At 41.3% G+C, this 12,086-nt stretch overlaps 1 protein-coding gene across 4 annotated transcripts; it reads right to left on the bottom strand.

Annotated features, from left to right (window-relative positions):
* Positions 1-1,080: 1,080 nt before the first annotated feature.
* Positions 1,081-11,948, bottom strand: LOC308188398 (uncharacterized protein). Of its 4 annotated transcripts, none has more exons than XM_080577342.1 (5): positions 8,966-11,948; positions 8,673-8,731; positions 6,499-6,690; positions 4,268-4,330; positions 1,081-2,164 (listed from the first exon to the last, which is right to left on the bottom strand). In XM_080577342.1, the coding sequence occupies exons 3-5, from the start codon at positions 6,662-6,664 to the stop codon at positions 1,359-1,361; spliced, it is 1,035 nt and encodes a 344-aa protein (XP_080433468.1). In that variant the 5' UTR covers positions 6,665-6,690; positions 8,673-8,731; positions 8,966-11,948; the 3' UTR covers positions 1,081-1,358. The 4 variants fall into 4 exon arrangements, with proteins under 4 accessions (XP_080433468.1, XP_080433469.1, XP_080433470.1 ...); XM_080577343.1 differs by having other exon boundaries at positions 9,815-11,948; XM_080577344.1 differs by having other exon boundaries at positions 7,102-11,948.
* Positions 11,949-12,086: the final 138 nt, after the last annotated feature.

Raw genomic sequence — 12,086 nt, 5'->3', positions numbered from 1 at the left:
CATTTTGCTGTTTCAGACCTTCAGCTGCACAGAGTGCAAAGAACCATATTTAAAGGTTGTATTTAACATCCTGCTCAGCTGCAACAAAATTCATCCGTTACAAAGAACAAGCAGGCTGTGTGGAGGTATCAGACGATGCTCATTCTAAGTTTAAAAAAATACTATTTTTGGATGCAAACTAACCAAGTTACAAGTCTACCTGTGCTTACCACTTGGAAAGATATAAACTGGCTTGGAGGTAACTACTGTTTAATATTTATACAATATGGCAGGGGTCTACCTAATTCCAGAACTTGAAAATGTATCTTTTATTTTGTCCCACTTTCTTTTGAAACAGTTCTCCTTCAGGACTGGTGTATGTACTGCTGTAAATTACCAAACCAGTAATGCATCAAGCCCAGCCCTGCAGACCCTGAAGAGCTGCCCTCTCCTGCCCAGAAGCCAATCACAAAAAACAATTGCACCATAGTAAAAAATTTCTTCCTAATATCTAACCTAAACCTACCCTCTCTTGGTTCAAAACCATTATCCCTTGTTCTATTACTACATTCGCTGATAAAGGATCCCTCCCCATCTTTCCCATAGACCCTATTAGGTACTGGAAGGCCGTGCTATAAGTTCTCTTTATAGGCTTCTCTTCTCCAGGCTGAATAACCCCAACTCCCTCCGCCTGTCCTCAGTAGGAGAGGTGCTTCAGCCCTCTCATCATCTCTGGACTCGCTCCAACAGGTTCCTGTCCTTCTTGTGCTGGGGGCCCCAGAGCCAAACACAGTGCTCTGGGTGGGGTCTCGCAAGAGCAGAGTAGAGGGGGAGAATCCCCTTCCTCACCCTGCAGGCCAAGGTGCTTTTGATGCAGCCCCGATAGTGTTGGCTTTCTGGGCTGCAAGTGCACATTGCTGGCTGATACTCGTTTTTTCATCCACCAGTACCCCCAAGTCCATCTCTGCAGGGCAGTAAAACAAACAAACAAACAAAACCCTCTTACAAAAATCTCTACCTTGTCCCATCTTTCCCTGCAGTCCTAGATCTCCTGTTTAGCTCTTGGAATACCTCCCTTGATGAATTCAATTCTCCACTGAATTCAGCTGAAATTAGTCAGCAGACTTAACATTTATTGGAGAGGACTGAAAGACACAGACATATATCATTCATGGATAGATTTTCCTTCCTTTCAAAAAATGCTCAAAAGGCAGGACTGGAACTACTACTACTAGTAGTTCCTACTGAAGAAGAATACTAAGCAAGTAAACCAGCACTGACTTTCATAAAGCACCTCCACTGCTTACAGCAGTCTGAAACTTGGATCAGTAGGAATCAAACAACGATTCACTGGAGTCATAGATTAACAAAGCGTGGATTTACGCTGCAGGCGATGGCAGTGGGTCCAGCATGTCCGAGGTGCTGAACAGTAGAAACCCAGTGAAGGTGGTATCATCATCAGCGTCTGCAAACAGCCCGTTGAAGGTCTCGCCTCGGTGAGCCTGAAGCCACACCTCGTCTCCTTTCTGTAGTTCAAGGATGGCAGCTCCCGACGCCTGGTCCTCAACACCCTGGTACCCGTCCACAGTGTGCAACATCTTGACCCCATTTTTAACTAGAGCTACTCTGACGTTCCTCGAATAGACGGTGATATGGTAGGTGAAATAGTAAACACCAGAGAATTTGCAGGTGAATTTGCCGGTGATTGGGTTGTAGTCATTTAGATTGTTGTACAGCACCTTGTCAAACTTGATCGGCTGACTGTGGGGAGGAAACTTGGTGGCAACTGTAAGGCCTACACTGAAAGCACTCCTTGGCAGGACTGCTGGGGCACCTATGTTCCCCTTATCTCCTCTGTCTCCTTTCAAGCCTCTTTCCCCCTGCACTCCCGGATTACCTGGTGGCCCCAGCTCTCCAGTGTTACCTTTAGGACCTGGATTACCAGTGGGGCCAATTGGTCCTGGCATACCAATTCTTCCAGGCTGGCCAGTTTCACCCTTTGTCCCTTTTGGACCTATTGGCCCCATGTCTCCTTTTAACCCCTTTTGTCCTTGCAGACCCAGTTCGCCCTTCTGGCCCTTGTAACCCACTGACCCTATAATTCCTTTTGGTCCTAGTTTCCCAGGTCGTCCTCTTTCTCCTTTATCTCCTTTGTTCCCCTTCTCTTCAACGGTCCCATTGGCTCCTACATGTGGAGGTTAAAAAAAATAAAAATAAAAATAAAAAAAAGAAAGACGTTCTCATGATTGTCCAGTGGATTAATGAGACACAACGAGAGTTTGAGTACAAAGACACGTAGCTATATGTCACCACTGTTCATACTGTGCTCACTGTACATACAATGTTTCAAACATGTAAGTTCAGGATGAGCCAGAAGAAGCTGCTATTGCAATAGAAGACAGTTACCCTAGCTGAAAGCAGCAAGAATAAGCTCAAAGAAAGGAAGGTGTGACTTTTCTCTAGAATGATGACAGCTCAGATCATCTCATGTGCAAGCAGCATCTGTCCAGATGCTTATTTTCATCTTGTGGTATAAGTGAAGAAGATAATTCACAATTTAGTCAGATGAAGTCTTCTACTTTGACAACATCCAGACCTTAACTGCCATGTGTTTCTATGATTTCTTCATGATGGGGCTTTGCTTGGGTTACCTAGATTGCTGCTGAAGTGCAATGAGAAGCTTTTTGACCGTGGTATTTGCAACCACATGCTCTATTTATCCTTCATTCAGACTTGGACTTGAAAGCTCAAAGCCTTTGAAAATCCATCTGCACAAGGTTTTTGCTGATGAAGGTTCCGTGATGTGAAGGGCACATTAGCAGTTGATAGACATGAATGCCAAAAGATAACATAATGCTCATATCAATCATTTCTGCATAAAATCTTCTGGCTTCTGATCTTAATAATAATGCTGTATTTACACTTTACAGATCCCAATTTACAATTGAAAGTATTTAACGGCAGCAGTGAGCTAAAAACAACTGAGATTATATTGTGAGCCTCTGGGAAAAGCAGCACAGATCCAACAGGACAAGGACACAGGAAAAGAAGATAGCTTTGGTAATATTAAATGTTTGTGCCCTCGTGTCTCTTTTTCCTTCCAGAACTGGGGACAGTCTGTAGAAAAGTCTGAGGTATGTAGTGCAACTTGTTATTACACCTGTGCAATGCATATACCATATGTTATTTTTCAGGGTTATCTTAAGGATTGCAGAGAACCTGGACACAGTGTATTTGGCAGGCTTACATGCTTTTGGAAACATAAATTTACCCATGCACAATTACTCCAAGGATGCACAAGTCCATCATTTCTGAGATTCTGAATTTGAGCAGAATAATGTGATACAACTTGCACTATGCCTCATTACCTGCTTTTATGCACAAGTCACTCTGCATATGTACATCCAGCTGACACAGGAGACTTTCTGTATGTGCATAGTTTGACTAAACAGGTGAAGTATTTTTTCCAGATCTCCATAGGCTGGGCTATTGCAATTGTGGAAAAGTTTATGATCACCATGACAAGACAAGAAAAATATCACAATAGAATGTGAGATTAGAATGTGAAAATAGAATGTGAAAATGAGATCTGAGGTGAGCTGACAGTTATAAAGGATATCTGGCAACCCTTTATTGAAAGGTCTTGGGTGCCACTTTAAGCCAAGATGTTGGGGCTAGTGTCTCATGGGCATATATGTTAAGATACCGCTAAGGCTGCTGGCTGAGCTCCAGACTGGCTGTCTGAGCTGTGATTACACAAAAACAGGGAAAGCGTGCAGGACATGCGTCTTTTGTGTGTGTCTTCTATGTGTTTTATGTGCATTTATTTTAGAAATAGAAGCCTTCCCTTGACAGATTTTGGGTCTGGTATCTGCTTGATCAACCTTATTGAATAATAGGGCCTACTGTATTTTTGGGTGTATACTTCATGTCTTCTGTAATTCCTTTTGAAGTACCTTTCCCTAAAGTTGCACACATAGCCACAGGAACCTCATTTTCCTGAGGTAGCCGCAGATGTGGCATCTTCCTCAGCAGTTGACAAAGGGGTGAGAGAAGAGAAAGGTGAGGTAATGGGCTGAGCAGACAAGTCATAGGGCATCAGAGGCAGAAGGATAATCGGAGGCAAATTCCTCTTGTATTGTCAGTATGGGTGTGCAGCCTCTACCACTTCTGGAAAAGTTTTTTTTAACCTCAATGGTACTTTCACTACAGCTGGAAGGTATAGCATGCCCAACGCTCACAAACCAACAGTTGATAGATGACTAATACATTGAAATACTTCTCTAACCTTTTTGGCCTTTTTCTCCATTTGTGCCATCTTTCCCAGGAGTGCCAGGAAGTCCTGCTTCACCTAGCACAGAAGAGAAAAACAGATCTTCATCAAATAATTAAATTACCAGAAAAATGGGGTTCAAATCCTGCTCTGATCCTTCCTCTTCAAGCCTGGCTAAACAGTAATGTAAACAGTAGTCTTATTCCTCACTAGTGGGTGCCACTGCTGATGCTTTTATCTCATGGGGAGACTTAAAAGGGAGAACAGAAATGCTTGAGGATAGCACTTTTTTCAGACAGAGAATCCTTGGCATAAAGAAGTGGGATATTAAAATATGTAGAGGAGATACCCCCTGGTCAGGAACCAATGATGTGAAAACCTCTTCTCCTGTTGTTGTCTCCATCCATGGGAGATATCACGGAAGACACCAGCAAGAAAAGGAGCAAGGAAGCTGCATTCGGAAAGAAGTTTTACACTGACAGGAAGCCTTGTAGTGAAACAATGATAAACTGTCCCCCCCAAGAAAAGACACCTGCAGGGTTTGCCAATGGTGATGAAACATCACAGGGGAATAATACTGTCTGTAGATCAGAGGGAAGCATTCACTCCTGATTCCTGTATCATGGCAGTTAACTGTACCTGCCTATTAAGAAGTTAATGGATTTTTTTATTTGTTCCTGGATTTTAAAAGGTTTCATTTTAACAAATGGCATTTTAGGGTACTGAATGCACATAGCACATAAGTGGTTGCTTGACAGAGAATTCTGTAAATTGTTTATAAAACACAAGAGTTCAAAGTAACTCTTTAGCAGTCACTGAAGTGAGTAAAAGTGGGTAGATTTGACTTTCAGTGCTCCAGGGCAGGCAGGAAGCAGCGAGTAACTCTTTATTGTCCAAACTGTAAGTCCTGGTTATTTTTCAACCAATCCAACTTACTGCATAGCCACACAACGAGTTGTGGTGTATTGAAGAGAGGAGTGGAGAGGTAGCAAAAGGGTCTAGCAGAGGTTCCTGCTTAATGCCAGTATAACCATCTAAGAAATGCACATCAGGCTACACCTTCAGCACTGATTCTGCAGAATGCACTTCCTGTGGAGGCGTAGACTTTACTGGTAAAGAAAGTGATTCATTAGGTTTTGTCTTTGTGATTGCACCAGCAACCTGGTCTGTTAAAGGCAGGCATTTCCTTTGGATTGAAAGGCACAGTAAAACACTGTAGCACATTTTAAGGTAATTTCTTTCAGACTATTGACCCGATATTGGTTTAAGTACTAAACTATGTACTCTACTGCAAAAGGCTGTGATTCACAATCTGCAGGATCAGGACTTGGTAGAAGGATTTGTGTGATAAGTACAAGTTTGATCTGGATAGATCTGTGCACACAGTAACAGTGTTTGTGACGCACTTATGCATTAAATCATGATGCCCCATGCATGATGCCACACAACAGCTGACCTGACATATACCCTGTTGGGGAAGAGTTCCCCTACAAAAAATTGTGAGCGAGTTTGAAGTAGCAGATTTGCATTTGTCCTGTCTTTTGCATGTCCAGGTTTGTGACACTTGTGATGAAGTGTTAAATGTCCACGTCGACAGGTTCATCACTTGGCGTAACCCTGGCCTTGATGTTCCAGCATGGATGCAAAGGCCGTCCTTATCCTGAGGCTCAAAGTACCACAGCAGTTACTACATTTAGGTTAGGCTGTGAAGATTACCTGTCTTCAGTATCATACACAAGTCTCTACTGCAGCCTGCTACAGCAGACATGAATCCTACACTGTTCTTTCAATAGTGTCCTTTCCTGAACTTCACTGTAGAGGTGCTTGAGTTACAGCACGTAGGCACACTCAGAATCAAGTCCTACAAATGCAAAATTTAGGTAAAAAAGAAACATTTTCTTATTGCTGAACATTTCCTATTACACAGTTGTTTTTTATTGGGCTTGAAGTTGTTTACAGAAGTATAGTTGCTATCAATTTTTAAGCAGACCTGGAAATGCCCCCAAAATAGAAAGTAAAATCTTTCTTCTTTTAAGTTGTTTTTATCCCTTTGACCTGACCTCTCAGTAGCATTAGCTTTAATTATTAGGTCTTTTCTTATATTTCCATCCTCAAACAAGTGATGAAAGTCTGAAATGTTTCCCGGAGGCTTGGTGGAATGATCCATTAATGCAGAGCAACAGACATTGCTGGGAACTAGTAGCAAAACACTTCCTACATCCGATCATTTACGCTGAACACAGTACCTGTATCCCCCTTGTCTCCTTTCAGGCCATCGCGTCCATCACGACCTGGTATGCCGTTGTGTCCAGGATTGCCGGGGATGCCAGGATACCCTTGGGTACAGATGTCCTGCTTTTGTGCTTCTTCTGTGCTGACTACAATAGCCAGCAGTATAATCCAGCTTTTCATTCTTTAGATAGGTTGTATGATTTTGGCTGAAAGATTTAAGACAGGAAAAGTACATCTGCCTATGTCTGCCTGATTGTCTTTTCCCCCATATTTAGCATGTGAGCCCAAGAAAGGGATGCAGGAAAAAAGGAAATGGGTTTTTACCACATCTTTTTTTTTTTTTTTCATTTATGGGTGTCTATATAGCATTAAATACAATCTGGGAATCTATGGGGCACTATTTTGAATAATAATTGCTGGGAATATCAGCCATAGCTTCATTAGACTGCTGAAACTTTAACTCAGCTTTATATAATTTAAAATATACCTTAATTCCCTGTAATTTGGAGCATTGCATTGTTTCTTTTTTTTTTTTTTTTTTATGCAATGTGATTTGTGGAAATAAATAACTCTGCAAAGACAGTCCACAGAGATACCGGTGCAGGTAGATGGCCTACCTCTTCCAGCTCCCTCCTTCCTTTTTGAAAGACTTGCTACAAACAGTACCCAATGCATTTGAAGTCTGTAAGGAAATTCTTCTTCTCTCGGGTCTTCAGACCAGATTGTCTTGGCCAGTAATAATTCAATATTTATCTAACATCTTTTTAAGGGAAAAATAATGTAGTGGAATTAGTTAAATGGCTCACAACCGAGAAGAAAGAGGTCTCCTCCACCTACATTTCTCCCTGTGCCTGCTCTTGACTGCATGTTTGTACCTCTCATCTCCCACAAGCTGGCTGTGGTTCCTGCAGGAGGTGAGCTAAGGCAATTCAATACGCTAACTCAGCACAAAACAATCATGTTTTTTTCTTCTTTTATTGGCATTAGTCTTTTTCTGGGTTAATAAGTTGAATGACCTCACAGAGGGTCAGAGCTGGAGCAGAGTGAGATGAGGGCAAAGATGTGAGGAATCAAATAAGGACTCAACGAGTCCTTATTTATCCAATCAAATGAGGAATCAAATAAGGACTTTTTGGCAAAAACAAGTCTTTAGTCTGGTTTTCCCCCTCTCATGCAACTACACTACATCAAAAACATCTTTTTATCCTTTCCTTGGAGAATCCTTATTATTTTATAACTTTGCATAGAGGTCCACTGAAGTACACAATTCTGGATGTTTCTGGTATAAGGTAGTGTAAGAGTAATTAATGGGAAGAGGTTAGAAGGAGGGACAAAATGAAATAACAACAAAACTAATGTCTAATCTATTTGGAATCAATATGCATAAATGTCTAATGCACAGAATCTTAGGCTATAGAGGTTAAATATGTGTACAGATAAAAACAGTAGCCAGAATGAGTAGATTTTACATAACTGGCTTTTAAATCAGTTCTTTCATTAATGAAAAAATCACACTAAGATCAGCCTTACTTTGGAAATACTAACTAGCATTGTCACCATCATTTCAGAGTTACAAAACAAGTCACACAGATACCACGTAAAAAGAGAACCAGATCGGAGAACCAGAACCATCCTCTCATTAAGAATGATTGCACCTTTATAGGAATATTCAATTTAAATAATCTTCTAACTTAATTTATAGGGTAGGACTTTAAATTGGGGACACGTCCTTTAATATTTTCCTTCTGCCTTCCAAAACATTCCACAAGTACTGGAAACGTTATTTATGGTGCCTTCACCAGCAGTCTACAGAGAAGCGTTTGCTCACCCACCAGTAAAATCCCCCTTCATCTGCTGCTGGTAGTTTGTGCTAAAGGAAGTTGAAAAGTTGAAAATGCATCAAACATTGGCTACTTCTGAGCTATGTAAACATTTGCTGCCTTAGTCAAAGGACTCTAGAGGAGAGCAAAAGGAAGAAGTGCTCTGTGGGATGCTGTTAGGATTTGATGCACCCCATAGAGAAGCCTGACGGTCTTTGTCCCCTGACAGAAAACTCCATTCCCAGTTGTTTAAGGAGGTATTTGATCCCCATATATGTCCTCCTCATCACACGATGACAATATCATCATCATCATCGTTATCATCATCTATATATATGTATGTATATATATAGGATCTTTGGTCTTACCTCATTCACTTTGTTCTTGCAATGATCTTGGACATCTTTCATCTGAGTATACAAGCTTCCTGTAAAGGAATGCAAGCCCCAAACCTGTGCCTTGAGGACAAGCACTTGCTTGGTCACTAAATTCTCAAAGGTCAGTGATTTAATTTTGAGAGCTGTTCAATAATTAAAACAGAAGGCTAAACTGGAATCTTTCTATTTATTCCAATAGTAAGCTGGAGTGCTCTGTACTTTGGCTTTTACCACTGTTATGTGAAATAAAACTGTTAAAATGAATTAATAAGGCTTTGATTTACCTGTTCCATTACACAGATACGTTATACAGTTGTTAGCTTGGTTGGGTTTTAAGATGGAAGGCAGGTCTAATGCCATTATTGTGCTGAAAATATGTATAAAGTTAGTTTCTGTATCAAGCAATTTGCAATGGAAGTAGGGACAAAAAGAGTATAGAAATTAAAACATAACAATACTGTGAACACGGCATTACAAATATTGGGTGATTATGGAAAAGAAGTAACAAGATTGAGTTGAAGTAAATAAAATGAATGACAAAGAACTTCTTCATGTGTAATTAGCAAGTGCTCCATCTAGCTGCTCAAGCATCTGTCAAAGCTATTGTTCCCCTAAATTTATTCCTGGCAACTAAATCTGAAGAAGCTATAACTTGATGCTTCACGGCATCTTCCTGAAACTGCTGCTCTCTAAGCACTAGAAGAGGCAAAGCAACGGAGAGTATCGTCAGCCCCATAAATGCTGATTGGGAACAGTGAAGGTTAAAAACTGATAGTAAAAGGAGTTAATGTGTTATAATAGGTGGCCTTGAGGCATCCTGGTTGCTGCAAGTGATTGAGAACCCTAAGTTTTTTCTGAAGGGGTTTCCCACACTGCAAAGAGATGGCACGCATGGTCTGTGTATCAGGTAACATTTTTACTAGCATAAAAAACATTGGAACAACTGAGCCGTGAGTAGTGTTCACTAAGGTCTTCACCACCACCCTGTGGTAATAAAAAATATTGCAAAAGAAAAAGAAAGGACAACGTGCAGCAATTAGCTGCTCTCAATGAACTTCTGTAGCCAAATTAGCAGCACTACTGTGCTAATGAGAAGAAATGAGAGCCATGACAAAAAATCCTTTTCTTCTTACCCATTAGACAAGCAGCATTGGTCCAGTGTGATGCTTTTTAATTTCTTTCCTTCTGTAGGATTTTTTTTCTGTTGTAGGAATAGCCTCAAAGACAGATACTACCATCAGTCATTTTCTAGTTTCTTGTCTCATCACAGAAAAATGCCTTGGAAATAATTACACAGAAGCAAAAGGTCATCATTTGCTCTTAAATAATGTTGCATCTGAACGACAGGAATAGTGGCATTTCAGTTTAGTTTGATAGCCGTGTTAATTACCTTTGTTAGGAGCTGAACATGGCAGTGATGACCATGAGATAAGTGGTTATTGAGTGAAGCTATATCCAACCGTATTAGCAGAGCATCTTTTAGATATTTCTTCACTTCTTCATGAGCAGGTATCTCCAAAGACTGGGGTATGCTCATAGGTTCAGGCCAATGCTAACTGTTCCTAGCTAATTTGCCTACTGAAAGTTTACCTTCCTCCTGAAGCAGTTTTGCCTTTCCAAAAATCACTAGGAGAAATAGTCGACAAATCCCACATCCTCCTGGGCTTCTCTTCTGAGTGAAACTCAGCCCTTGAAAGGCAGCGGTGCCCCTTTTCTCTCCCCTTCTGAACACTGCTGTCATCAGACTCCAGCGGTGCCGACACGTTTCAACCCCTGCTTGTCTATGGAGCAGTCTGTTGGCCTAAATCAATACCTAAAATATTAAAATGGCTCAGGTAAAACATTGCCCAGACCTCCCGTAGGAAGATGCACAACTGAGCTGTAAGGTGTGACAGGCACACGGGGAGGTGCGATGGGCGTGGGCCACTTGCGTGGTGCCGCCCACCCTAAGTGGCAGCAGACGTTATCTGGGGATGCCACATGGAGTCTATAGAGAGGTGTGTGTAAATAGATATGTGTATGAACATACATTTCTTTATTTAAAAGTAGAGCCTAAATATCTAATAGCAGAAGTATGTGAGTTTCCAACCCTATGTACTCACCTGGATGAAGAAAAGTCAGTCCTGGCTGCAGTGAACTAATCCTAACACAGATATAAGGTTAAAAAACACAAAACCAGAACAAAACCCTACCCATCTGTGCTGCAGTTTGTACAGTTTGGACGCTTTCTCACAATTACACGTTCTCCAGCTAGTTAGGAGAGAATCACCGAGTTTTGAAGAAGGTTCAGAAACACACTAAATACTCGTGCACTTTCCTTACAGACTACGTGATGTGCAGTTTTCCGTGGATGACTTTTTCGTTTCTAGTTTGATACTGTAATGCAGAAAGGCCTGAGTCCTCATCTTTGTTAGCAAGCACAGATCACGTAGCACCCTTTAGGAAAAATAATTACAAGAAAAATAGAAAAAAAAGACAAGCAGTGCTGTCTGCGTGTGAACTAAAAGCTCCACCTTATAGATTAGGTCTTGAAGAACTTAAAAGCATTGTCTGCAGGAATGTGAAATAAAATGCACGTGAAATAACATAAAACGTGAAATAAAATGCAGAAATGAGGTCACCAAGGCCAGATGGATGGTTTAAGTCGGAAGGGACCTCTGGAGTCACCGGGTCCAACCCATGGGCTCAAGGAAGCCTCCTGGCCATGACATTGTACTCCAGTGTTTGCTCAAGGTGTATTCTTCAGACATCCAACCTCACCAAGTGGTCATTGTGCCTTTCGCTCTGGTATCTGAGCACTCAACACAAAACCTGTGCAGCAATGGCATTTGGAGGCCCGGGAAACTCCCAGCTGTGAGGTGAACCAAGAAATAGAGATAAAAGCATGGACATTGACAGGAGAGAGAATCAGTCAGCAAGCCCAAGTCCAACTATTCTGCCAGCATTTGAGCTCAGAAAAACATTTTTCTTCGTGAAAAGATTTCAGCAAAATAGGTTATTTTGTTGAAGCTACTGTGTCTCAGTGAAACATAAACGTTTAACACAGCCTTGAGCAGGAAGGACTTTTCTCCACCAGCCAGAGCAGCGAGCTGAACCTCCAACTTTTACTTCCAAGGGGGTACTGTAGAAGAGGACTGCTAGGACAAAGTAAAGCACAATGAGAATAGCTGCATGTTGCTGGGACAGTAACAAGGATGGGTTTTGTCTAAATATTAAAGAGTTCAACCCTGGAATGGGGTTCAGTAGTTTGCTAAAATGGATTTGTGCTGGGAAGTACTGTAGCTGTTACTGGGAAATCAACAGAAGATGGTGTAACTTCTTTTTCTTTGTACGATAATAAAATAAAGATGATAGTTGAGGCACGTTTGCCTCACAGAAGAGACTTTGTAGACCAAAAAAAAAAAT

This window comes from Anser brachyrhynchus, assembly GCF_964034855.1.
Source record: "Anser brachyrhynchus genome assembly, chromosome: 1".
NCBI lineage: Eukaryota > Metazoa > Chordata > Aves > Anseriformes > Anatidae > Anser > Anser brachyrhynchus.
Note: the sequence above shows the minus strand (reverse complement) of the source record. Positions and strands in the feature narration are given on the sequence as shown.